The sequence below is a fragment of the Leuciscus leuciscus genome (assembly GCF_965113295.1).
Source record: "Leuciscus leuciscus genome assembly, chromosome: 24".
Classification (NCBI taxonomy): domain Eukaryota; kingdom Metazoa; phylum Chordata; class Actinopteri; order Cypriniformes; family Leuciscidae; genus Leuciscus; species Leuciscus leuciscus.
The window spans coordinates 15399833-15423948 of record NC_138723.1 but is presented as its reverse complement, the minus strand read 5'-3'; the positions used below and the strand labels follow the sequence as shown (position 1 = coordinate 15423948).

Sequence of the window (24116 nt, the reverse complement as noted above, 5' to 3'; positions counted from 1 at the left end):
GAATATGCAGTAAGCCACATATTCACTTCTGAGCACAGTGCTTTATCTCTATGTGCAATTCTCTTGTCTACCAGAGCAAGGCGCTGTTGTACAAGGGGACGCACAATCTCTATTTGGTTGCGGGAAATATGTTTTATTTTCTAAATTAAGAAATGACCGGAAAACTTTTAATGTATCCCGTGTTTCGGACTGTATCAGCAGACACTTTCAGATGAGGATGCTTTCACCGACAGAGCCGGCGATCACATGTTTGATCGGGATTGTGTTATGTCATTTTTCCGACTGCTTAAAAATCTAGCAGGTAAACTTGATAAATAAGCCGTGGCATAAAGCTTCACCTTTATCACGACATTTGACCGAAAAGACCCGAAAGCTTATTTTTGGACTACTTTGATCTGTGTTAATTCGCTTATGTGCTGTTTGCGCTTTTCGATGTTTTATTTACTCTGTTTGGATAAGTTGGATTGGATTAAAAAGCCAAAGGACCTTGTCGAGTTATAGGCTGTGCATTGAAAATAGCGCTGAATGTACTAAACTAATGGTCTGAATAGGAAAAATCTCCTTAATGCACAGAAATAACTGTATAAGCTTCATGTTTACGCCGACGAAATCAACCTGAGGAGTTTATACCAAGTTTGTGCGCGAACCGATAAACCAGCTGTAGCGCGAGCTCACAGCTGTTCATCACATTACTGTACAAAGCTGACAGTGTTTCATTTTAAACTTCAACAAAATGCGATAGACACGGGAAAGCAGTCAACCAGTTAAATTGGATCGGGTATTTTGGCGTGAGGCCTGCTGGTCGGGCTTTTGCCGGGGGAGAGTTGGTGCTCTGGCCGCTTCAGGGGGCGTTCAGCCCGGCCGTGAGTGACGCACAGCCTCGGTGCCAGAGGACGAGCTATGGAGAGGATGGAGGTGGACCAGTGCGCAGGCGCAGGAGGAGCCCTCCGAAGGTCGAACAGCGCCCCCATGATCACGAACGTCAGGTGAGGGAACTGCACTCATCGCTGAGGGAATGGAACAGAATATATACACCCGGTTTCACACTGACAAGGTTTAAACCGAGTCCCAGACTAAAATGCATGTTTGAGCTGTTTTAACTGAAAGCAACTTGCACTGACATATCTTAAGACATATCATATCATATCTTCAGTGCCATTGTTTTTTTCTTCAGATGCACACCAGTAATGCTTTTTTCTAGGGCACGTTTATAAAAGCTACTTAAATGCCCTAATTGACCTAAGGCCTAATCCTGGCTTAGTCTAAACCCTGTCTGTGAAACCGGGCCATGCTGTTTAAAATAGTAATATACACTGCAAAATAATTTGATCCCAAAACAAATGTATTCTTTGAAATTTCTAACTTTTCATTTCTGGCACTACAGTGATGGGACGACAGTGTTTAGCTCTAATAGTTCGGCTCGGTATCGTCGGAGCAGCGTGTCTGTAAATCCGAGCTTTCCCTCCCGGGTGAGTGTTCAGATGGTCTGTGAATATCAGTTTTGGACATTTATTTTAAAAAAACCTTGAAGAAGTAAACAATCCATTACATTTGTGTTGCAGACCCTCCCTCTGTCCCCATTCTCCCTGTCATGTGAGAGATCCGAACACAAGAGACAGGTGAGAACTAAAGAATCGATACTGCGACTCGTTTAATCTGTAGCAAAGTTCACATGTATCTTGTTGGCTGATTTTACTTTAAGAATGACAAAATTATATAGCCTATATATGTATATATATGTTTATTATGTTTATTGAATTTTCATTATAATACAAATATAACAAGACATCACAAAAAACAATACAATAAAATATAAAATAGCTCATATTTGCATATAGAACTACACCATAATAAAACAGATTAGAGAATAAAACAATAACATATTTCAAAAAGATGCAGAAGAGGACAACAATTCAATGTCCTAAGAGTTATACAATTACATTATTCCTTGTAATCTAATAGGGCGAAGATGAGTTTCCAAATAGTCCAGATATGGGGATATGGGCATGCTTTTTGATGTAATGTAATACATAGGAAAGACGCTCCAGGGGAATCAACTCAAAAATAACCTTATGGCAACCTTTAAGAGATGGAGATTTATCACTGATCCAATTAAATAAAAATAAAATTCTGGCAGCAAAGGATAGAATATTAGACAATTTCTTATTAGCAGATGAAACTGCGTCCATTAGGGATACCCAACACCAGTGAGACTGGGTCAAAATCCAACTGAATATTAAAGATCTTTTATATAGCCTATATTTTAGTTTTGTAAAGAGATTCGTCAGTAGACAATTTATATTTGTCTACAAAACTTAATTCCAAGCATTTAAACATAAGCATTGGAAGTTTTTTAGAGCATGAGAAATATTCAATCAATTGAGGTTTTATTGTGCAATGCTTTTCTTCCAGATTGAGAACATGGAGCTCACTTTGAGAGGGAGTTTACAGAGACTAAGGTAGCTAGATATACATTAATGAACAGTTTATTATCAAATTATCTTTTTAACTGATTCTGTGCCCCCTCATCTTAGTGCCTCATCTGCTGTTCCCCTCCCTCCTGCGAGTCATTGGCATGGCCATCTGTCTCCAGTGAGTATTTCTCTCACTTCAGGTTCATCCGTGTCTATCCGCTGTCATTCTTTTCAGTCATCTCTCTCTGTATGTCCCACGCAGGGATTCCATTCCCAGGACAGCGGTGTCACTCCTAATTCCTCACCCAGTCCAACTCGAAGGTTTCGAGGGTAAGTTGGTGAATAAAACCACAGTATTAGAATGTATATCCTTCAGAAGTCTCATAATTATTTGTTTCGAAATGTAAGATATAGAAATATCCTTTCTGAACAAAGTTTTTGATGTGTTTTTGATTGAACAGAGGATCTGTGAGCTCTGGAGTGAGATGGCCATCGGTTGCACCTTTGAAAAGGAAAGGTAGTAATATTCTGAATTATAACCTGTTGTTTTTCTAAAAGCCATTTGCAAAAGAACATATATATATATATATTATAACGAAATAATTCCAATTTATTAGCACTTTTGAATGTTTTATTAGCAACATTTTCTTTTCATGGAGTAACTAAACCATAATTTAAAAGTTTGGGATCGGTAAGATTTTTAATGTTTTAAAGAAGTCTCTTATGCTCACTTAAGGCTGCATTTATTTAATATAAATAAACATTTATATTATGAAATATTATTACAATATTACCTGCTTAAATATGTCATTTATTCCTGTGATGCAATCATTACTCCAGTCTTCAGTGTCACATGATCCTTCAGAAATCATTCTGATATGCTGATTTGGGGCTCGAGAAACATTTCTTCTTATTATTATTATTAATAGATTAATAGATCTATTTATTCTTTACATCTTCTCCACTCAGGTGGAGTGGAATCGGACGGTCCGCCTAAAAAGCTCTTTGTTGCTGGTGTCACAGACCCTGCTCACATAACCAGTTACACAGTCAGGTGAGTCTTGTAAAGATGTTTCAATAATAAACTGAACAGAATCTCATGCCTCATGAGTAGCAACTTCAGCGCTTAATGACTCTCTTCACACATACAGTGTTTCCCAGTCAGTGGACTCTTCCTCTGGGAGCGCTCCTGTCGGTTCAAACACCCCGGCCAGCCCCCTGTCCCTCTCCCCCCCGCCCCCCTTCACCTCACACCACCCCGGCATCTAAACCTCAGTATTCATCACACCAGAGTCCAGATCACCAACTTATAGAGCTTTGGACTCAAGGTGTTGTTAAATGAAGACCAAACGTCAACCTTAACTCAGTTCTCTCCCTGTTTTCCTGCTTTTTATTTTGGTGCTTTGATGAGTCTTTCAGCTGAATCACTTCTGAAGGAAATTCGTCCTAGTTGTGACTTTGATTTTTAGAGGAAATCAAGATGCAATATTAGAAGACAAGGATGTTTCTGACATGACAACATGGACGCTGCAGGCTATGATGTGATTTGTGAATAATTATGGATCTTCGGTGCCTACAGAATAGTGTGTTGTATATCTGAAATAGTATCTGCAATAACACGCTGCAATCAAAGTGGCGAATCTGGACACAAAGACCCATTCCTCAGTGTACAGACCAGTTTTGCTCTTCTTTGCTTTCCTTATGTTGTGGCAAAACACTTTTGTATTTTGGTACATCTTCAGCTTCCATTAATGGGGTCCAACAATCTGGTAAAATGTCCAGAATCCATTGAAAAAATGACTAAGGATAGAGAGTATTAAAATCAGTTGGCCGTAGAGGTCAACTTTTTGTATAAATGTGTACAAATATGTGAATAATCGAATATTATTTTGGTAGGTTTTAATCCTATGTTTCTTTTTTTTTTCTTGTATCCGAGGGGTCTGATATCTGTAAATATGTTTATTTTTCCACATAGCTTTTAGCTCAGACTGAACTTTTTAAGTTTGAAAAATATTCTTTAAATCATTTGAAATGATACCTCCCACATTTTTATTCGCTTACTTAAAACAAGTACTGTAAAGACTAGACGTCTCACGTCGCAACTAGAATCCAGTGTTGGCGTATAGGCAAAGCACTTTCATTGAGAAGTCCACATCGAAAACTGACCTTGAGCCTGAGAATGTATCCCGTCTGAGGCAAGATGCTTTATTCAGTGTGAAAATCATTAGTCAAACTGTTTTTCCAGACCCTTAAGTTGTGAATTATGTACAGAAATTGAGGATTTGAGATGCAAGTGGGTTGTTGCATTACAAAACACGATTAACCATTTCTACATTGATACAATCACAGCTTCAGCGGATATCATACTCTTCCTCTTGTACTATTTGCACAGTGTTAGATATCAAAGTTGCTGTTACATGAGTGGGATCATATTTACTTTGATTGTAAAGCATAAGGTTTATTTGTTTGAATCCTTTCACTTGGGAAACATTCATTTGGAGTGAGCCGAGAACAGTCTGTCCTGAGAGCTTCATCGTAATGTGCTCTTCACAAGAAGGATTTGACTTGTTTTTTTACTCTCCTCTAGCTTGATCTTGCTGATCTACTTTTGTGTATCTGCAAGTATCAGATGCAGTAGCTCTGGATTGTGTCTTTAATTCTGGTGTTTGAGCTGGATGGATTTTATTAGGCTCGTTGAATATGATTATATTATCCAGAAGAAGTCACATGCTGAAGTTAATTTAACTGGAAGCAAGTTTCCCATGATACTTCACAACGTTATGCAAATTATGTTGCTTGTGGCGTCTGTAATATTGTTATTTATGGATGTGTAAAGGCTCTGGTTGCAGTACATATAATATCAGTGTAAAGATATATGTCACCATTCTTGATTCCCAAAGTCTTTATTTTCTCGACACCGGCAGCTTGTTGGTCTGTAAAGCTGCACGTCAGACATTTGAAGCTGTTCCTCTGTTTCCATATTCACATATCAGGAGGAATATGGCCCATTCTTCGCTATAAAGTCATTGCCTTGTATTTTTACTCATTTAGATTTTAATTCACAGTGATTACAATGCCTTACAGGTTTTGAGTCTTGAAGTTTTAATTCCAAAGTTACTTGCACTGTTTGTAATTTAGCAATTTCCAGTCAAGGTCCTTGAAATTTCAAAGATTGATGCCAATGTATATGGGTCTTTAAAAGTGATTACAAATGTGCAATATGCATTAATGTCGCTGGAATTAGTATTTGTCACATTCATCGGGATAATCAGTTTCATGTATTTATCAAGAACCTGAAGGGAAGACTTGAGATATGTTTGTTCTGAATCATTTTTTTTTAATTAATTTCCCTCTAGTACCTTCAATATGTACAATGTCTTTTATTTTTTCAGATTTGCCATAAGATCTGTTGTATCTGTGTGCGAGATGGTCATGATTTGTCTTTTGTTTTCCTCAAATGATTGAGTGCTGTTACTAAATGGATTGTGAGCACACGAAAAACAATGTAAAGAAATGCCAAAGCCGATAGTCAGAATCTGTTGTTCAAGTTGTAAATATATTCTAAAAGCCAGAAAAAAAAATGTAAGTGAAAGATGGATATTTTTTGACGTATTAGTAGCAAAAGTACATTTATTCCCCATCACCCAAGATGAATGTCCAATTATCAGAGAAGAAATATCATTTATCATTAAATGAAATGTATATGATACCATATATTCTAATTATGAACAAGATCATAATAAAAACTCATTTTATTGATTTGCATGTTGTCTTTGATGCTGAGCTAAGACATTGTATATCAAGCTGATTTGTTCATATACAATTTAAACAGGTATGTCTTGTGTTTGCTGTTGAATTGACCCGTTTAATTATTTAATGTTAAAATAATATATACATACAATAGAAGCTGCACCTAGCATACAGTGACAGTGAAAAAAAAGTACAATTCTATTTTTGATTGCATGCTGCAACTTTTACATTACAGTCATCTTATGTCACTTCACAAATATTTAAAAAGGGCCTATTAAAATACAAAAAAGATCAAATAAAAAGTATTTTTACAAGTAGTTTGACACCACTGTCCTGTGAACCCTTTTTCAACTGCGGGCAAAGCAGATCACACAAACATTTTCCATCTTCCATTAGATAAAAAAAAAAAAACTCTACTTTTATACTCATAATACTTCTTCACTGAAATGGGTAGAGAATGGTTGGTGATGTAGAAGAGATTTGGTCGGGCGAATTTGGACCCACAGTGGAAAAGGTATAAGGTGCCAACTGCTGCTTTCACCATTCTGTATATCTCACCATCAAACTGCAGAATCTTTACATGTGTTGTCCTTAATGATCTTTGTCCCTGTTGCCCTGAATATCACTTTGACTGACCAATGAAAATCAGCGGGACAGCAGGGGCAAATCACTGGAGTTCATTATTAGACTGGAGTCCAAATTCAAGCTCTCTGCCAGAAAAAAAAAAAAAGGAAAAGAAAGGTTTGTCAACAGCAACACACTTTTCCACTTGTTAAAGGTGATGTACATTTTTTATGTTACAATACATTATCTTAACCCAGTTTATTGTTCATTGTCCAATGGCTCTGCTTCCACCTGGTATTAAGATGTGTTTTGGTCGATCGCATCACAAGTGGACGACACAAAATACAGGTGTAAATGGGGTCTAAACCGTTTTGAGCTTGTCCACTTTCGACCGCTTCCAGAGGTAGTCGAAAACACATCTGACCGGATTGTTTTCATAGTGTAAAACTACATACTTCACCTATAAAGGAATCATTTCCCCCAAAAAATGTAATTGTCATCATTTATCCAACCCTCCTTTCTTTCCAAAGCTGTATGACTTTCTTCTTTGAGAATTACATTGAATGGAAGTTTTCAAGCTTCAAAACTGAGGCAAAAGCATAATAAAGGGGGTTTGGAGCGAAATGAGGGCGAATAAATGATGTCAGAATGTCATTTTTGGGTAATCATCCCTTTCAGTGCATTTAAAATGGGACTCACCTTGGTCGAAGTTCGGTTTTTTAGTGGAGCCCTCTCCAAGCCCCTCAATATCCACCAAATCACTGTTCACATCGGAGTCATTGAGGGCACTCAGAGTCACATCTGATAATAGAGAGCCAGTGCATTAACAGACATAACCGCATTTGTAAACTGATATTGTTAATGATATTTGCTTTCATTTTTCATCCCTTGTATTCCGAAAGTGAGTCACCTGCTGGTTTAGGGGTTTTTATTGCTGGTTGTAAAGATGCAGAACTCTGCAATCCAGTTGTGACGACAACCTGCGTGGTCGGAACAGTGATCACGGTGGGGGCCACGGATGCAGGAGGCGGTGCCAGCGTCACTGTGGGTTTCTTCATAGTTTTCTTTGGTGACTCTGCAGTGAGAGGAACCCTGCTGTCCTCATACAGCTTCCTCTTTACTGTGGTCTTAATCTGGGCACTACAAGAAGACAAGGAAAAAGAGCGAGTGGTTGGGGACATTTAATATTCAACAATATTATTGATCTGCCTTTATTAGCACCATTATACGAGAACTGAACAGAGCTGAACCAGAGCTCAAGAGCGGCTATATATATATATGTAAATGAACTAAATTAATAACTTTTTTACAACAAAAATGAAACATCACTGAGCTTCCTTAAGCTGGACTGTGATGCTATTTTCTTCTCGAAACAAACTTTGTTGCATTATTTTCCTGTTATCTCTGTAAAGCTACTTTGAAAAATCTGTATTGTAAAAAGCGCTATATAGATAAAGGTGACTTGACTAGATTTGTGGTGCAATGTTATGCATTTATTCAATCAAAAATACAGTAAAAACAGTAATATTGTGAAATACAAATGTTCGATTTTTAACAAGCATTTTCTATTTGAATATATTTTAAAAGGTAATTTACTCCTGTGATGCAAAGCTGAATTTCCAGCATCATTACTCTAGTCTTCAGTGTCACATGATCCTTCAGAAATCATTCTAATATCAATCAATCAGCTTTATTTCTATAGCACATTTTACAAACACAAAGTTTCCAAAGTGCTGCACAGAAGACTCAGAACATACAAAACAATTAATATAAAATTATTAAAACAAAATAAGAACATCAGGTTTAAAAAATATATAAAATATAAACGATAAAAAGAATAAACACCACAGTAACACCATTGGTAATATGATGATTTGCTGCTCAAGAAACATTTATTATTATTATCAATGTTCAAAATAGTTGGGCTGCTTAGCCTGCTTCATATTTTTGTTGAAATTAAGATACCCCATCATTTAATCGTTTGGGGTAAGTAAGATTTTTTTTTTTTATTACACCACATTTGATTAAAATGACAGTAAATATATTTATAATGTTACTGTTAATGTTGTTAAAAGAACATTCTATTTATCAAAGAATCCTGAAAAAAAATTCAATCAGTTTCCACAAAAATATTAAGCAGAAAAAATATTTTTAACATTGATAATATTAAGAACCATTATTAATGATTCATAGCAAATAAAACATAAATCAATAATTGGGCACTAAATCATCATATTAGAATAATTTCTGAAGAATCATGTGACAGGGAAGACTGAAAGAATGATGCTGAAAATTCAGCTTTGCATGATATCACAGAAATAAATTACATATTCAAATAAATTTTTTTAATGTAATATTTCACTATATTAATATATTGATCAAATAAATGCAGCCTTGGTGAGCATAAGAGTGTTGCTTGGTGTTAGCAAAATTAACAATCTTAATTATTCCAAACTTTTGACACCCAGTGCATTTATTATTTGCCCTAACAATGTTTTAATAGATACCTGCACAACACTTATTCTTTTTTTAAACACTGTATTTCATATTCAATTTATTATTAAAATGAGAACTTTTTAATATTTTATTTTAATAATAATAAAAAAGACAATTATACAGCTATAACTCCATCACAACTATAACTTAATACACACTTACACTGTGCGCTCCTTTATGACTGAGCTGATGCTGTTCAAATCTTCACCGAAGCGGCGAACTGCAGATCGCAGCATCTCAATCTCCGTGTCGGTCCATTTGGCTCTGAGAGGAGGAAAATTAGTCATTTATAAAACATTGACTATACTTAAACAATAGAACGAAACTAATTCGACTATTTAACAGGAGAGAAGCAAAGAATAGATTTGAAACACAGCAGCGTTTCAGCATCTCACCCTGCAGGAGAAGAGTCAGCCACTGGATGCAGCTGCATGGTCAGTTCGCCTAGTTTAGAAAATGCCGCCCCTGCAGCCGAGAAGATCTCACCCACCTGATAGACATTTATATGTTTTCGTTATTATTTATAAATTACTTAAAAATATTTATGATGCAGAACGACGCAATTGTTTTACCTTTGTGGAGGCCGAAGTCATGCTGGAGTGATGAGCTGAAATAAAAAGAACTGACACAAATACAAAAACAATCTAGTAGAGTCTCAATCAGCGGCGCTGAAAAGCTGAAACTACCGGTTTTAAATGACCGCTGCAGTCATTCAGCGACCTTGTGTACGAAAAAACAATGCTAACTTTATTATATATCTAACAAAAAGTATCTATAATAAGCATGAATGCAACATATTAGTTCGAACTAAAAAGATCCCAGAATACAATGCGCTTCGAAAACGAGGCGTGTAATTGGTCAGCCCATGGCCAATCAAATGATTTCAAACGATCTGCGCAACATCCGTACGAAAATAGCCGAGTGTTGCCGAAAAAGCTTACGGAACTAGTCGAACAAACCCGAGTGCCGCCGATGTACATCCAGTCGATTGGATCGAGAGAAGGCTAGAGGCAGGCTGTCATCCTGGATGACGACTGGATGTAGCATCCTTTTTCCAGTTTTGAGAGGAAGAATCTGTGGGGGATTTCAGTTAAAATGCCTTCGCTTTTATTCTGTGGGCCCAAACTGGCCGCCTGTGGGATCGTGTTAAGCATCTGGGGTGTCGTTATGCTGGTAAGGATTATAGTCTTCGTGACATCGCTTGCTAGTTGTAGCTAACGTTAATGGGATTCACCCCCAACGACAGGAATATTGTGCCTATATAACGTTAGGTCATAATAGTAAATATTGGTGTATTTGGATCTTCCCTGATAAGATAAATGCGTAAAGTAGTTATACATTTGCATAAAGATATCTGTTCAGTCACCTATTTATCAGCAGAATATATCAGAAAACAGCAGGTGTAGGGATCATAGGATGTAAAGGCCTTGATAGCTATTCTTTACCTCCTTCACTTGACCATTTTTTCTGTCCTATCATATTGGGTGCTCTTCCACAATTAATGTCTTAATATTAAATATTCTTAAACCCTGTTTTTAATAATTATGCACTCTTTTTTTCAGTCAATGTTGGGAATCTTCTTCAGTGCAAAATCTGCTGTGCTGATCGAAGATGTTCCCTTTACTGAGGAAGACATCCGTGATGAGTGAGTTTCTCTCCCCTATCTTTGAATATAATGTTCCAGATAGCTATAGATATAAATGTATAAAAATGAAAATAGCTGTTTCCTCAAAAATATTAAGCAGCACAACTGTTTTCAACATTGATAATAAGAAATATTTCTTGAGCAGCAATATCATCATATTAGAATGATTTCTGAAGGATCATGTGACACTGAAGACTGGAGTAATGATAGCAGAATATTCAGCTTTGCCATTACAGGACTACATTAGATTTAAATATACATTCAAATAAAAATAAAAAGTTATTTTTAAATGTTAATAATATTTCACAATATTAGTGTTTTTACTATATGTTTGATCAAATAATAATAAGTATGATCAGGGCTCACATTTTGAATAGGCTGCTTGTGTAGAATGAGAACTGGCAGATCCTGAGCTGATATGACGTTTCTACATGCATGTTTCCTCATGAATGTGTCTTCTCTTCAACAGTAAGAATCCACCACAGACAATTTACGGACTCTACAACCAAGTTGGAATCAACTGCTTCATTGCCGCTGCCATCTACGTAGGTGTTGGCGCAGTGTCTCTGTGTCAGGTTCGCCTTAACAAGCGGCAGGAGTACATGGTCACATAAACCCAGACCATTTCAAATTCAACTCCAATTATTCCTAATTATTTATTTTTTAAAAGACCTCAACAACCTAGGAAGAGATTTTGCTTTGTTATGTTGTCTGAAACTGATATATTTGGAAGTTCATCTTTAAATACTAGATATATTGATATTCTAATGAAGACAAAGTGTCCAAGACATACAGTAAACAGGCACAAATACATGCTGTGTGCATATACGCATGTTATGTGTTGTTAAATTCCAGAAATATTAAGACCATTAAGGGAAGGAACTTTGACTCCACATTCCCTATTAAATAAATAAACAAAACAAGCTGAAGGTCTTCACTTTAATGGTTGTCTTCTGATTTAATGAGCTATAAAACACAAAACACAATGGGTCAATGTTAGTAGCTTGTGTTCATGTTGAATGTGTGTGTATGGTGGACATTTTTTGAATTCCAATTTCTGTGTGTGTGTGGTAATATAAATGTCTATTATTTTATTGATGTACACCCTGCAACCCTTGTGCTGTATACTTGATATTATCACAACGGTGATGAACAATACAATATAAGTGAATGGAGAGTCTTATGTTCCCTTCAATAAAATACTAGTGAAAAAATATATTTTATTGTTGTTTTTTGTCACACCTATAACATTCCTCAACAAGACAAAAGCGTTGGTGCTATTACAACACAGGGAAGATATTCAAAGCAAATCACTGGGTTTGTCATACAATATTTCCTAAGATTATGGAGAAAAAAAAGTGTTGTTTGTAGATGGTATTCAGACAGGTCATGAAACATATAGAAACTTATAAAGTCAGCTGGCAAATATTACAAAGTAACAGTCCATTTAATGTGTCTTTACGTCTGTGGATCAAGCATTATCTCACAGGTACGTCCCAGCTCTCCCAGTTTAACACGGGCATATTCTGCACGGTTTAAGGCCATCTGACAGTCCTTTCTGGCCGAGTATGTCGATCCCTCATGAGGCTGACCTGTTGCCACCTTTACTCCGAAAACAAGAAATAAAAAAGTTAGTGCATCACAGAGGCAGTCAAAGTTTTTCACGTTTTTTAATTTTTAATTTTATAGATGTAACACACATACACACCTGTGTCAGATATCGGATCTGTGCACTCAGTTCGTTCTCAACTCTGTTGATGGAGGTCTGGAACTGATTCAGCTGTCGGTCTAATAAACTGGCATTGGCCTTCTCTTTAGAAAGCTCCAGCACAATAGTTCCTGATAGACAGATTGTTACTATTCAAACTGTATACTAGATTAAACATATACAAAAGAATAAATCCTAACATTGTAAAGCTGTAATGTTGAGGTTTAAGCAGGAATATTTATAATGACAGACAGTTACAAAACCCCTAATTAAAAAAATGTGTCGGCCAAAGCTGGTTTGCTAGTCACCAGGTCTAGCCCAGTTGATCAGTTTACTGGGTTTAAAGCAGGTTTCAATTAGTTTTTCCAAGCTAAACCAGCTAAAATCAGCTAAACCAGTTGGTCAGTTTACTGGGTTTAAAGCAGGTTTAAATTAGTTTTTCTAGATAAACCAGCTAAAATCAGACTGGCCAGACTAGGAAACTAGCCTAAATCAGCGAAGACTAGAAAACTATTTTAAGCTGGTTTAACAAACCAGGTTTATTACACAAACCTGCGCTCTGCAGCACTAAAGCAATCTCCTTCTCCACATCTTCTAACGCTCTCAGCCTGTCGTTAGCCATTCCGAGCACACAACCTACAGAATACAGAGAAAACATAAAGCACAAACATACAAAAGACAAGCGCTCAACTCTTAACAGTTAACGTTACCTGAACATGCAGAATTATTAACTGCAACAGACAACACCACACACATAACGTTACGTTAGCTATACGAGTTTAATTATTGAAAAATTAAAAACACACTTCAGAAATGTATGTTTGTAAAATAATTTAAGTCTACTTACTTACATGTATATTTAAGCAACGAAAGCTTGACGAGATATGTAATCCACTGACTGTAATAATACACAAAGCACTCGTATATCATTATGTTGGGAAGTACGGAAGCCGCAGAAGAACATAAAATAAAATAGAAACGCGAAATCTGCCGACTACCGTAGAGAAAACTAAACAAGGAAATGTTTAACTACTAATTAAAGCGATTTGCGCTACATCTGAAGAAAATCTTCCACGGATATTGGTTGCGTAGGGCTGCAAGTTACATTCAATGTGAAAAACGCTGTAATGATACATTAGACGAGACTCGAAAAAAGTGAGAAATAGGTGAATTGTCCATCTGAGCTCGAGCAGACATGGAGTCTTGGAAGAGTCACGTGCGCGCGGAGTTGTTTCACAGAGACTGTAGGCAGAGAGACCCTTTCTCTGGCCTCTTTGATAAAGGTGAGTTTAATACAGATGCTGTCAAATGTACATAAACAAGCTATAAGTACTGCTGTGCTTAAGTAATGACTGGATGCTCTGACAGTGTCCAGGCTGGAGGAGATGCTGGACTTTCATATCAAACTCTGGCAAGGCAGGTAACACAACGCGTGACATCTATTATTACTGATTTGATTTCTTGAATTATTTGGCATGAATTACATTATGCATGTCTGGTGTATGTACTTGACACACATCGCAATTTATTATGTTTTGTGTGCTGTTATATTTGATTCAGTTCCAAAGAAAATAGAAGCTCTAGATGCCCAAATGAAGGCGGCACACTTTATTTGAGAGTGAATGAGGTGGAATTTCTTAATCAACAGGTGAGAGAAATAAAAAATAAATATATAAATGTGTGTGTGTATGTGTGTGTAACTGTGTATGTGTATATATATATGTGTGTGTGTGTGTGTGTGTGTGTGTGTGTGTGTGTGTGTGTGTATATATATACAACAACAACAACAACAACAACAAAAACAGTAATATTGTGAAATATTATTACAATTTAAAATAACTTTTCTATTTGAATATATTTTAAAATATAATTTATTCCTGTGATACAAAGCTGTGATGCAAATTTTCAGTATCATTACTCCAGTCTTCAGTATCACATGATCCTTCAGAAAGTCTAATATTCTAATATTCTAGTCTAATAATTGATACTCAGTTATTATCAATGTTGGAAACAGTTGTGCTGTTTGAACAGTTGTGCAGTTGATACTTTTTTTCAGGATTTCTTGATGAATAAAAAGTTACAAAGAACAGCATTTATTCAAAATAGAAATATTTTCTAACAATGTAGATCTTTAATATCACCTTTTGATCAATTTAACACATCCTTGCTGAATAAAAGTATTATTATTTTTTCAGAAAAAGAATACTGACCCCAAACTTTTGAACGGAAGTGTATATTGTTAGAAAAGATTTCTATTTTAAATGCTTATATGCTTATATATATATATATTTATATAAACTTTTTATTCATCAAATAATCCTGCTTTGATCACAGAAATAAATTATATTTTAATGTATATTCAAATAGAAAACCATTATATTAAATTGTAATAATATTTCACAATATTGCTGTTTTCTTCTGCATTGTTTTTTATCAAATAAATGCAGGCTTGATTAGCATAAGAGACTTCTTTCAAAAACATAAAAAATATTATTGTTTCCAAACTTTTGCATATATATATGTGTGTGTGTGTGTGTGCGTGATATATACATCAGTCTCTCACTACTAACCATGGAATACCCTTCCACATCTGTATTTCTTCAAGCTCAAGCAGAAAATCTCAGATCTGACCAGCAATATATACCTGAAGGAGGCAGAGTTACAATACTGTCACTCACAGTAGGTCAAACAGCCAGTTACATCTTGAAACAGATGATAAACTCATCAAGACAAGCAGTCCTAATAGGGTTCTATCGTGTCTTCCTGCTGTAGAGTTGCCCGTTACAGGACCGAAGCGGTTTTGTTGGCCCAGGGGGCTTCCTGTCTGAAGTCAGATCTGGAGGAATATGAGTATCAGCTGGAGTGTCAATCAAAGGAACTGACAGCACTGAGACGGGAGCACAGCACACTGACAGAGGAGATGGCTGCCACAAAACTCCAGGAGGAGGAACTCCTAGACCGCTGGTTAGAGGAGAAAAAACAGGAGGCAGAGAGGATTAATAAGCACAATGCAACACAAGAAAGGTGAATGTTATACCGTGATTGTTATTGCTTCTTCATTGCTTTTACTCATAAATGACTTGCAATTCATTATATCGTCCACTAGGTGGCAACGTTTGGCTGGTCGACTGAAGAAGCGGTATCGAGGCAAGTCTCGCCCTCCACCGTGTGTAGCAGCAAACACTAACAACAGCTCAGATATCAAACCGACTGAGGCGAACATTTAGCGTCCTCGTTCTTGAAACAAACGTAGTTATCTAGTAGGAATGTGAATTTTATGATGTTTCTGTTGTTGGTTTTCCGCCTACACTCTTGGAGATAATTTTACAGTAAGCTTTTAAGCACCGCAAAAAAAATTACTATATATATTATTGTAATTTTTTTTTGTATTTCAGTACAGACATCTAAAAATTCATAAATCAAGATACATTTACTTTAAATGCAAAATATCTTAAGATATCAAGTCTTGGATGAAAAAGAATCTTAATTCAAAGTGGGGAAAAAAATCTGACCCCATTGGCAATGTTTTTTCTTGCTTTAAACAAACTTTCTTCATTTTGATCAATTGTTCATTAAACAAGACTTGAGATATTAAGTATTTTTGCTTCTCTAGTAAATGTCTTGATTTAAGAATGTTTATTTGTGCTGGAAAACCATAAGAAAATCATCTTTTGCAGTGCGAGAGCAAAAACCTTTAATTTTCTTAGCGAAATGCTAAATTCAAAAGTTAGTAATAAAGCTTACTCTTAATACCTCATATTTAATAACACAGCCATTTTGTATTTTATTTGTTTTATTAAAAAAATTAAATAAAAAAAACAGATTTAAAAGAAAATGGCAAACAGTGTATCCTGTGATTATGAAAACTATTAAAACAACAAATTTCCTTTCTCCTGAGGGATGTTAAATCTCTATACATCCATTAGCTGTTTCTTTTTTTACCAAATGCAGCAGCCCAACAAATTAAAAGCAGCACTTTCATATATTTACAACCTGCAGAAATACAATATTTGCTCAATCGCATATGATCCTCACAGCAGCACAGAGAGACATGCATGGCCCGTGTCCATCTTTGTGTGATGCACAGGGGTTATTATTGTACACAGATCACAGGAAAATCAAGACGGTCTTTGTAAAGGAATAAATATGGAGCAATTTAGCCATCTTTACAGATTGGCTTGCTGTTCATAACATAACAGTTGGCACAATAGAGTATAATTATCACATGCCTATTCAAAAAGGTATGAAATTCCCTGGAATCCCCTCCTTAGCTTTAGACAGGTATATTAATAAGTCATTTACTTTTCTCCACTTTTTCCCCCGGTTAAATGTCCAAATACTGCTTGAATCGTAATGAGATGAAAATAATTATTTCTGTTACACCCTTAAGGAGACAAGAGATGAGATTTGATGTGAAGCGCTTCTGTTCTTGGTGAATGAGATGATAAAAATTCAGCAGTCCTCCTCCTTGTCGATTATTCCTTTTAACCGCAAGCGAGCAAAGTCCTCAAACACGATGTCGTCATCTGGGGTTAAACTGCTGTTAGAAAGAGTCACATGGAAAAACAAAGCTTAAAACGAGAGGGAAATCTGATCATTAAGTTTGATATTGATATTAAAAATTCGTGCTTACTTTGTGTCAAACACTATCAAGTTGGTGTCAATCGGTGGATCCAACATTGGAGCAGCTGTTAAACAAAAAGAGTATTATTATTAAATGATTAATGAAGGTGTTATGACTTTGAGAGTTACACACAACCTAGTTCAGTGAAATCAATTTGGTGTTTTGTGTTTGACACAAACCAGAGTTTGACTGGAAAAGGGTGTAGTCTGTAGGTTTTGGATGCATTAAGACAAAAGGCAGTTCCACGGAAACATCCCTGAATGAAAGAGATAAAACAAAACCATCAAAGCCATTATTTGAAATACTTGAGGCGTGGAAGAGCTCTTAAGAGGGCAAATCTCTCAAGAACTGACTGGGCCGTATTTCACAACAAAATCAAAACTAATATGTAATGTGCTTGTATGTATGTATACATACATACTCGTTTGGAAAGAAAAGAATGCTTTTATTCAGCATGGATGCATTAAATTGATCAAAAGTGACAGTAAAGGCAATTATGTTACAAAATATTTCTATTTCAATTAGATGCGGTTCAAGAATCATGAAAAAATTATGAAATACGTGAATACGATTTTATAGATTATAAAATTTTCATGACAATTAAGCCACATTCACTTCCATTGAAAATGTCATACTGTAATCCTCAAGGGGAAAGTTGATTTTTTAATATTTGCAATTTGGAAATCACAATTTGCCATGCTTAACATTTCATCCAGTTATCATCATGTTGAAGGGGTTTTATCATATAAATAATAATAATAATAATAAAACAAATATTAGATTTAAATATTAAAAACATTTGTAAAGTACCTTACATAATTTAATTTGTTTATTTTAGTAAACAAAATAATATTGATTCTACACAGGATCAATGTAATGTAGGTTCATCAGTGGCCCAAAATAGGCTATTTACATTACAACATGTAGTTCTTTGGATTTAAAGGTAAAATATGACCTAGACATTTCTTAGTGAGATTCATCCATTCATGGCGTGTCATGTGTGTGTTGAGATTAGTGCTCGAACTATCGAAATCAGACAGGAAACACCAGGGTCAAGTTGAGCAGAACATTGAACACCATGCAGATCTCCTTTTTAATGGCAAACCTAGAGACACTACAGCAAGCCATCAGAATGCACAATGGATGTATTTACCTCTCCAGCAAGCTGCTTAAAAGCCTGACGTGACAGACAGATGGAGGGGAAGGAAACAGACAGAGAGAGATACATAAAACAATGGGAGAGTGACAAAATGTTTCAATAACCAGAACGAAGCAGCACAGAGAGGCGAGAGATCAGGGAGGGAATATAAAGCTCGCACAGCATCCTAGAAGAGAGTTTTAAACTAATTAAAGCACCTCCGCTGAAAATATCAAAACCAAGAAAATTATAGAAGAAAGAAAAAAAAGTCTAGATGAACTAGTCGACCTACACTAGTAATACATACACAATGAACTACATGCGAGATAAAAACTGTTTGATTATTATTTCTAAAACAGCAGCAACATGTAACGGTCTTTGTCCGACAGACCAATCAAAACTGCTCCCCAGTGTGTGTGACTGCAGAGAGGAAGCAGGTGTGACACATGACTCACCCTCCACGAGAGACCACCAGTTTGACTTTGACCCGATAGGACACCAGGACACCCAGAACTTCCTTATTACTCACATCCTTCACACTGCAGTCAAACACACAAACAGAATCAGTCAGTCGACTCAATCCTAAAAAGAATTCAAGTCAACACGAAACCTACTTTCTTGAAATAAAGGACTGATGAATTTTATACAAAAAGACCAGGAAGGTGTATTAAGAAAGTGAATAGGGTCATGTGGTACAAAAAAATCTAATTCAAATAAATGCTGTTCTTTAGCACTTTCTATTAATCAAATAATCCTGAATAAAAAAGGATCACGGTTTTCACAAAAACATTAAGCACATTTTCTACACGGATGAGAAAAAACAATGTTTCTTGAGCAGCAAATCAGAATATTAGAATGATTTCTGAAGAATCATGTGACACTAAAGAGTGGAATGATGCTGAAAATTCAGTGTTGCCATCACAGGAACAAAATACATTTTAAAATAATTTAAAATTGAAAAGAGTTATTTTAAATAGTAATAATATTTCACAATATTACTGTTTTTATTGTATTTCTGATCAAATAAATACAGTCTTGTGAGAATATTTATAACATTTTTAAAAACTTTTGAACGGTAGTATAGAGTAGACTATAACCACAAGTTGATTTCTTACCTCTCATATACTTTAGAATTTAGGAAACTTTTCATTTTGTGAACATTCGGTTTGCACATATGCCTGTATATGTTAATAACATGTTGCATGTTTGTAATTCTACAACATTACAATTTTATAAGATTATACGTTTTTTTCATAGTAGCCAGCCAGTGAGCATATGGGTAAAATGAGCTGGTTAAGTACAGTAATACTCACATAGTACTGGACGCCAGGTTGGTGTCCTCATGTTTGAGTTTTCCATCCAGCGCCAGCCCTCTCTTCTCTCGATTGTTGTTGAGAGTGGGTGTGAGTGTGTACACTTTACAGAATGTAGAGCTGGATGCCACTTGATCGCTGCAGAACACGGATATGCATTGTTACCCATGTACACATCATTAGAAAGTCAGCAAACAGACATGTTTTTGTAATGTCACTTTTGGGCAGGTTTGTTATCCCAATGACATCTTAATCATAAATCTTGAATAAATGACAACTAAAAGTTCAGATAAGCATTTCAAAACACCAACATCTATACAGTCTAAATAAAATATGCTCACTCTGCCTCTATATGAGCCACTGGACATTTGTACTGCGCTGTACTGAAGAGGCAGATATCAGCATACTGTCGTACTGTAGAGACACAAATGCAAATAGTACAGTAATAATATGTAAACAGATCATAGATGATGAGACTGATATGAAACAAATGTCAAACTAAAAACAACAATAGATGGGCTGATGGCTGTGACTCACCTGATATTTTAACCCTTTTGACAGTCTTGGTTGAATTATTGGTAACATGGACGTTAACACTGATGGGTTCTCCGTGATAATACAGCTGTGTGAGAAGATAGAGGTTAATTACAGGTTAATTATTTGTAACTAGCACTGATCTGTGTTAAACAGCGTTACCTCTTTATCTAATGAAGCCTCTAGGTGTAAAGACCGGTCTGACATGAGGAAACTCCTCGTCGTCTCCACCATCGGCTGTGGGCCGGGTTTCTCAGGGGCGTACTGGACTTTACGAATCACTAGTCGCACTGAATTCCTGTTGAGGAAGAAATAATAATATTCAAATAAGATCTAAACTTTCTTTTCTAAAATGATTTAAACTGAAAATGATGGAAGTTTGTTTCCGCCACAAGATATAAACTCGCAATTAAGCGAAAATTGTGAGATAAAAAGTCACAATTGACCTTTTTAATTTTGTTATTCCATGGCAGAAGAAAAAAAAACAGAACTGCGAGATATAAAATCAAACTTCTGAAGAAAAAAAGTCAAAATTGCGAAGTGTAAACTCAGAATTCTGAGAAGTAAACTGACAGTTGTGAGGAAAAAATTTGGATTTCAAGATGTAAACTCGCAAATATGAATTTATACCTTGCAATTATGAGTTATAAACTCTCAACTGTGATAAAAAGTTTTTTATTTTGTTATTCTGTGGCGGAAACAACAAAAAACAATTGCGAGACATGAACTAAGAATTTTTTTTTTTTTTTTAAACGTTTAATTCTGAGGAAACAAGTTATACATTTGCAAGTACGAATTCATACCTTACAATTCTGAGTTGTAAATTCGCAATTGTAAGAAAAAAAAAAGTCTGAACTGTGACATAAATAGCAATTGTGAGAAACAAATGCTTCCATTAAAAACAAATGATAATGGGTCAAAAAAAGGAAGGAAACTGCAGAGAATCAAACCTTTTGTGATTCTTGTCTTCCATCGATTTGGCACAGAAAGCCCTGATCTCAAAATCCACCCCACAGGCCTGGAGCGAGAAAGACGGAGGTAAACAAAGGAAGAGTTTTTCCAAGCTTCACAAACAGGATGTGTGCAAAATTGGGTGACAAATCTGAAGGTGTTAGATGGAGTTTGTTGCGTTAAAAGGAGCTGTGTATAAGTGATAATACCTTTCCTGTGTCCTCAGGCCCGGGCTGCAGGGTAACTGAACATGGCAAGTTTTGAGGTATCTGGAAAACAGAAAAATATATTTCCACTTATATATACACTCCACACACCCTCTGATCAAATACTTCCCATTTAGGAGAGCTGTACCAATATTAAAATTACCAGCTGAAAAAAAGCCATAATTATCTTCATGTTACAGCTGATTACTGATAAATGGCCAATACTAACACTTTACAATAAGGTCTAATTTGTTAACATTAGTTAATGCATTAACTAACATGAACAAACAATGAGCAATATATTTTTACAGCATTCATTAACCTTTGATAATGTTAGTTAATAAAAATGTTCATGTTTATTTTAGTTCACAGTGCATTATTAATATTATAACAGATACAACGATTGATCCTAAAATTGTATTTGTAAATGTTTAAATTAACATTAACTAAGATTACATGCATCTTAACAGTATGTAAAAAAAATGTATAATACTTGCTAATAAGTATAACACTTAGCAGTGTTATTAAATTATTAATTTATAATATATTTATAATATAATATAAATGAATATGTTATTAATATATCTCTGACATCTCTAACAAATATAAACTGCAGTAATAGCCTGTGTTCTTAAAGGCAGGGAGAAACTCACAGTGAAATGGAAAGGATAAGCATTCTGGCCCAGTTTCTTCAAAAGTCTCTCCTGCAGACGGCTGTGGGGCTTGGACTCCTCTGGAATAGGAGGATAGGCTTGAAAGGTGAAGATGTAAAGGTCTTTCCGGAAGGAAAGCCCTAAAACGTCAAGGTCCTCGCGGCCATACCGGAAAGCACAGGTTAAAGTCACAAACACTGGAAGAAGGATCGAATAAAGTATTAGGGATTATTACAGAAACACCACAAGTGGGACATCATTTGCATATGATGTGAAGCAACACGAGATAAGTATGGAAAAACATTCTTTATGAGATTGACTTTACAAACTTAGCAACTGGAAAACTTAACAGTTGGGATGCACAATATATCAGTATCATATCATTTAATTGTGCACACTCATTTCCCTATAGTTGCATATAGATTACCTTTGCCGTCATCTAATGCTCACTTACATCTTTAAAAACACTACTAAATTAATACTTTAGACAACAAATTTCATTTGTCATACTGTACTTTATGTTTGAGATGCTAAAAATTCATTTGAAGCACTTATTTATTGATTTTAATTTTTAGGTTTTTATTATTTAGACAAAACAATATAAAATTTGACTATCTTCGATTTATCGGTTACCGGCCATGACATGCAAATAATTATTGGCTTATCGGTATCAGTCAGAATTGTAATTTGCAAAGCCAAAGATGCTTTCCGGCTCACCTTTTCTTTCTTTGAGATATTCAGGTTCGATCAGGATCACACCATCTGTGGCAGAAGGACAATATGTTGTATGTCAGTGAACTTTAATACCTTTACTTCTACATTTAAATACAACTTTTTATCTTAAGTCACTGACCAACAGGGTCTACATGATCAAGATGATCCACAAAATCTCTTTTCCCCAGGTATACTGTAAGCTGTGAAAACAGACAGGGTTGTAACTACAACTTGTGGAAACCAAAACTGTGATAGTGTGATAGAGAAAGGTTTTACCTTGCAGTTAGGACTGGACTTTTTGAATACCCTTTAGAAAAACAAAAAAGTATGCATGAATAATCACAGACATTATCAGAGTTGATCAAGTGAAGCAGATGGCAAGAACCAAAATAGCAAACAAATGGTAGAGAGCAACAAATGGCATAATGGGAGAACTTGTTTGCTTGCTCGTATAGTCCAGTAATACTACGATCATGCTTGACAATACTAATAATACAGTTTTTTTCATGAAATAATTCTGAGAATTCTGCATAGACCTTACATGAGCAGCTGTTGTTAGCTGCCTGGCTATTCCACATGCGTGCTAAAGGATGAACTGACTTCTAATGAAGACTTTGGAAATGCTTAAAAAACATTTCTAACGAACATTTTTAATATAATAAACGTGCATATTAGGGGCTGTTTCTCCATCATGCTCAGTCAGGTTAACCAACCACGTCCATTTACAATCCAGCTAGTATTAACGTTAGCTTTCCTACTGTTCGCTTCATATTTTGAACAATTATGATCACAAAATATATTTTTTATGCCTGAGGCTTTAAAAAATACTCACCGGGTGCCTGCCTTGTCCCCCATAATGAGGGAGGAATTGGCTGTGGGAATTTGTAGAGGAAAACACAGCTATGGCACAGAGTGTAAACAGAAGCTCCTGTAGGTGTTCAATCACTCCCTGGCGGTGGGCGGAGCTACGGGCGGGTCACGTGAGTTGCAGCAGTAGATACACGGCTCAGAATCACAGTAAAGAAATGCATTATTTATTTATCTATTAATATACTTATTGAAGTATACTTATTAATCATATCTATTTATTTGTATTGACTATATTAAGTACGTTTTTTTATGATTAATTATATACTTATGGTATATTTAGTATAGTCACACAATATCTTTTTTTCCCAAACTAAAATATATAGCAGTGAGAATGGTGAGGTACTTCCAAGCTTTGATACACAAGGAAAATACTTATTTTTTTACATTTCCGATAACGAAGCATATATATATACTTAGTGCCTGTCTTTTTGTCAAAAAGACGAAGTGGCATAGGTCGTGAGGTTTTTTAAACATGGTTTTAAAGTAGCTTTTGACGCCTTTTGCCGAACTCGCTCGCTCTTCTCCCTTTTCCCAAA

General features: G+C 35.6%; 6 protein-coding genes across 9 annotated transcripts; 3 read left to right on the top strand and 3 right to left on the bottom strand.

Moving 5' to 3' along the window:
- Positions 1-88: 88 nt before the first annotated feature.
- On the top strand, positions 89-6173 carry LOC309489036 (P2R1A-PPP2R2A-interacting phosphatase regulator 1). The gene is made up of 9 exons (XM_082157550.1): positions 89-986; positions 1385-1469; positions 1563-1619; positions 2413-2459; positions 2535-2592; positions 2677-2744; positions 2876-2931; positions 3384-3468; positions 3566-6173. The coding sequence occupies exons 1-9, from the start codon at positions 901-903 to the stop codon at positions 3681-3683; spliced, it is 660 nt and encodes a 219-aa protein (XP_082013676.1). The 5' UTR covers positions 89-900; the 3' UTR covers positions 3684-6173.
- On the bottom strand, positions 4325-10060 carry bacc1 (BPTF associated chromatin complex component 1). The gene is made up of 6 exons (XM_082157551.1): positions 9797-10060; positions 9620-9714; positions 9387-9488; positions 7639-7868; positions 7428-7529; positions 4325-6874 (listed from the first exon to the last, which is right to left on the bottom strand). The coding sequence occupies exons 1-6, from the start codon at positions 9815-9817 to the stop codon at positions 6810-6812; spliced, it is 615 nt and encodes a 204-aa protein (XP_082013677.1). The 5' UTR covers positions 9818-10060; the 3' UTR covers positions 4325-6809.
- Positions 10061-10217: 157 nt separating this feature from the next.
- Positions 10218-11924, top strand: rnasekb (ribonuclease, RNase K b). Its single transcript, XM_082157555.1, has 3 exons — positions 10218-10397; positions 10787-10869; positions 11339-11924. The coding sequence occupies exons 1-3, from the start codon at positions 10320-10322 to the stop codon at positions 11481-11483; spliced, it is 306 nt and encodes a 101-aa protein (XP_082013681.1). The 5' UTR covers positions 10218-10319; the 3' UTR covers positions 11484-11924.
- Positions 11925-12069: 145 nt separating this feature from the next.
- Positions 12070-13547, bottom strand: med11 (mediator complex subunit 11). Of its 2 annotated transcripts, none has more exons than XM_082157552.1 (4): positions 13429-13547; positions 13130-13213; positions 12578-12708; positions 12070-12471 (listed from the first exon to the last, which is right to left on the bottom strand). In XM_082157552.1, exons 1-4 carry the CDS (start codon positions 13505-13507, stop codon positions 12328-12330), a joined length of 438 nt encoding a protein of 145 aa, XP_082013678.1. In that variant the 5' UTR covers positions 13508-13547; the 3' UTR covers positions 12070-12327. The 2 variants fall into 2 exon arrangements, with proteins under 2 accessions (XP_082013678.1, XP_082013679.1); XM_082157553.1 differs by having other exon boundaries at positions 13425-13460.
- Positions 13548-13721: 174 nt separating this feature from the next.
- LOC309489034 (autophagy-related protein 16-1) lies at positions 13722-16966 on the top strand. Its single transcript, XM_082157548.1, has 6 exons — positions 13722-13860; positions 13946-13997; positions 14138-14225; positions 15183-15256; positions 15350-15601; positions 15684-16966. The coding sequence occupies exons 1-6, from the start codon at positions 13773-13775 to the stop codon at positions 15802-15804; spliced, it is 675 nt and encodes a 224-aa protein (XP_082013674.1). The 5' UTR covers positions 13722-13772; the 3' UTR covers positions 15805-16966.
- arrb2a (arrestin, beta 2a) lies at positions 16386-23667 on the bottom strand. 3 transcript variants are annotated; one of them, XM_082157514.1, is made up of 16 exons: positions 23543-23667; positions 22987-23017; positions 22850-22910; positions 22714-22758; positions 21997-22193; positions 21347-21406; positions 21137-21204; positions 20349-20484; positions 20190-20274; positions 19994-20066; positions 19653-19790; positions 18795-18878; positions 18355-18378; positions 17381-17457; positions 17211-17265; positions 16387-17117 (listed from the first exon to the last, which is right to left on the bottom strand). In XM_082157514.1, exons 1-16 carry the CDS (start codon positions 23563-23565, stop codon positions 17030-17032), a joined length of 1245 nt encoding a protein of 414 aa, XP_082013640.1. In that variant the 5' UTR covers positions 23566-23667; the 3' UTR covers positions 16387-17029. The 3 variants fall into 3 exon arrangements, with proteins under 3 accessions (XP_082013642.1, XP_082013640.1, XP_082013641.1); XM_082157516.1 differs by lacking the exon at positions 18355-18378 and having other exon boundaries at positions 16386-17114; XM_082157515.1 differs by lacking the exon at positions 18355-18378 and having other exon boundaries at positions 16391-17117; positions 23543-23666.
- Between the last annotated feature and the right edge of the window lie 449 nt (positions 23668-24116).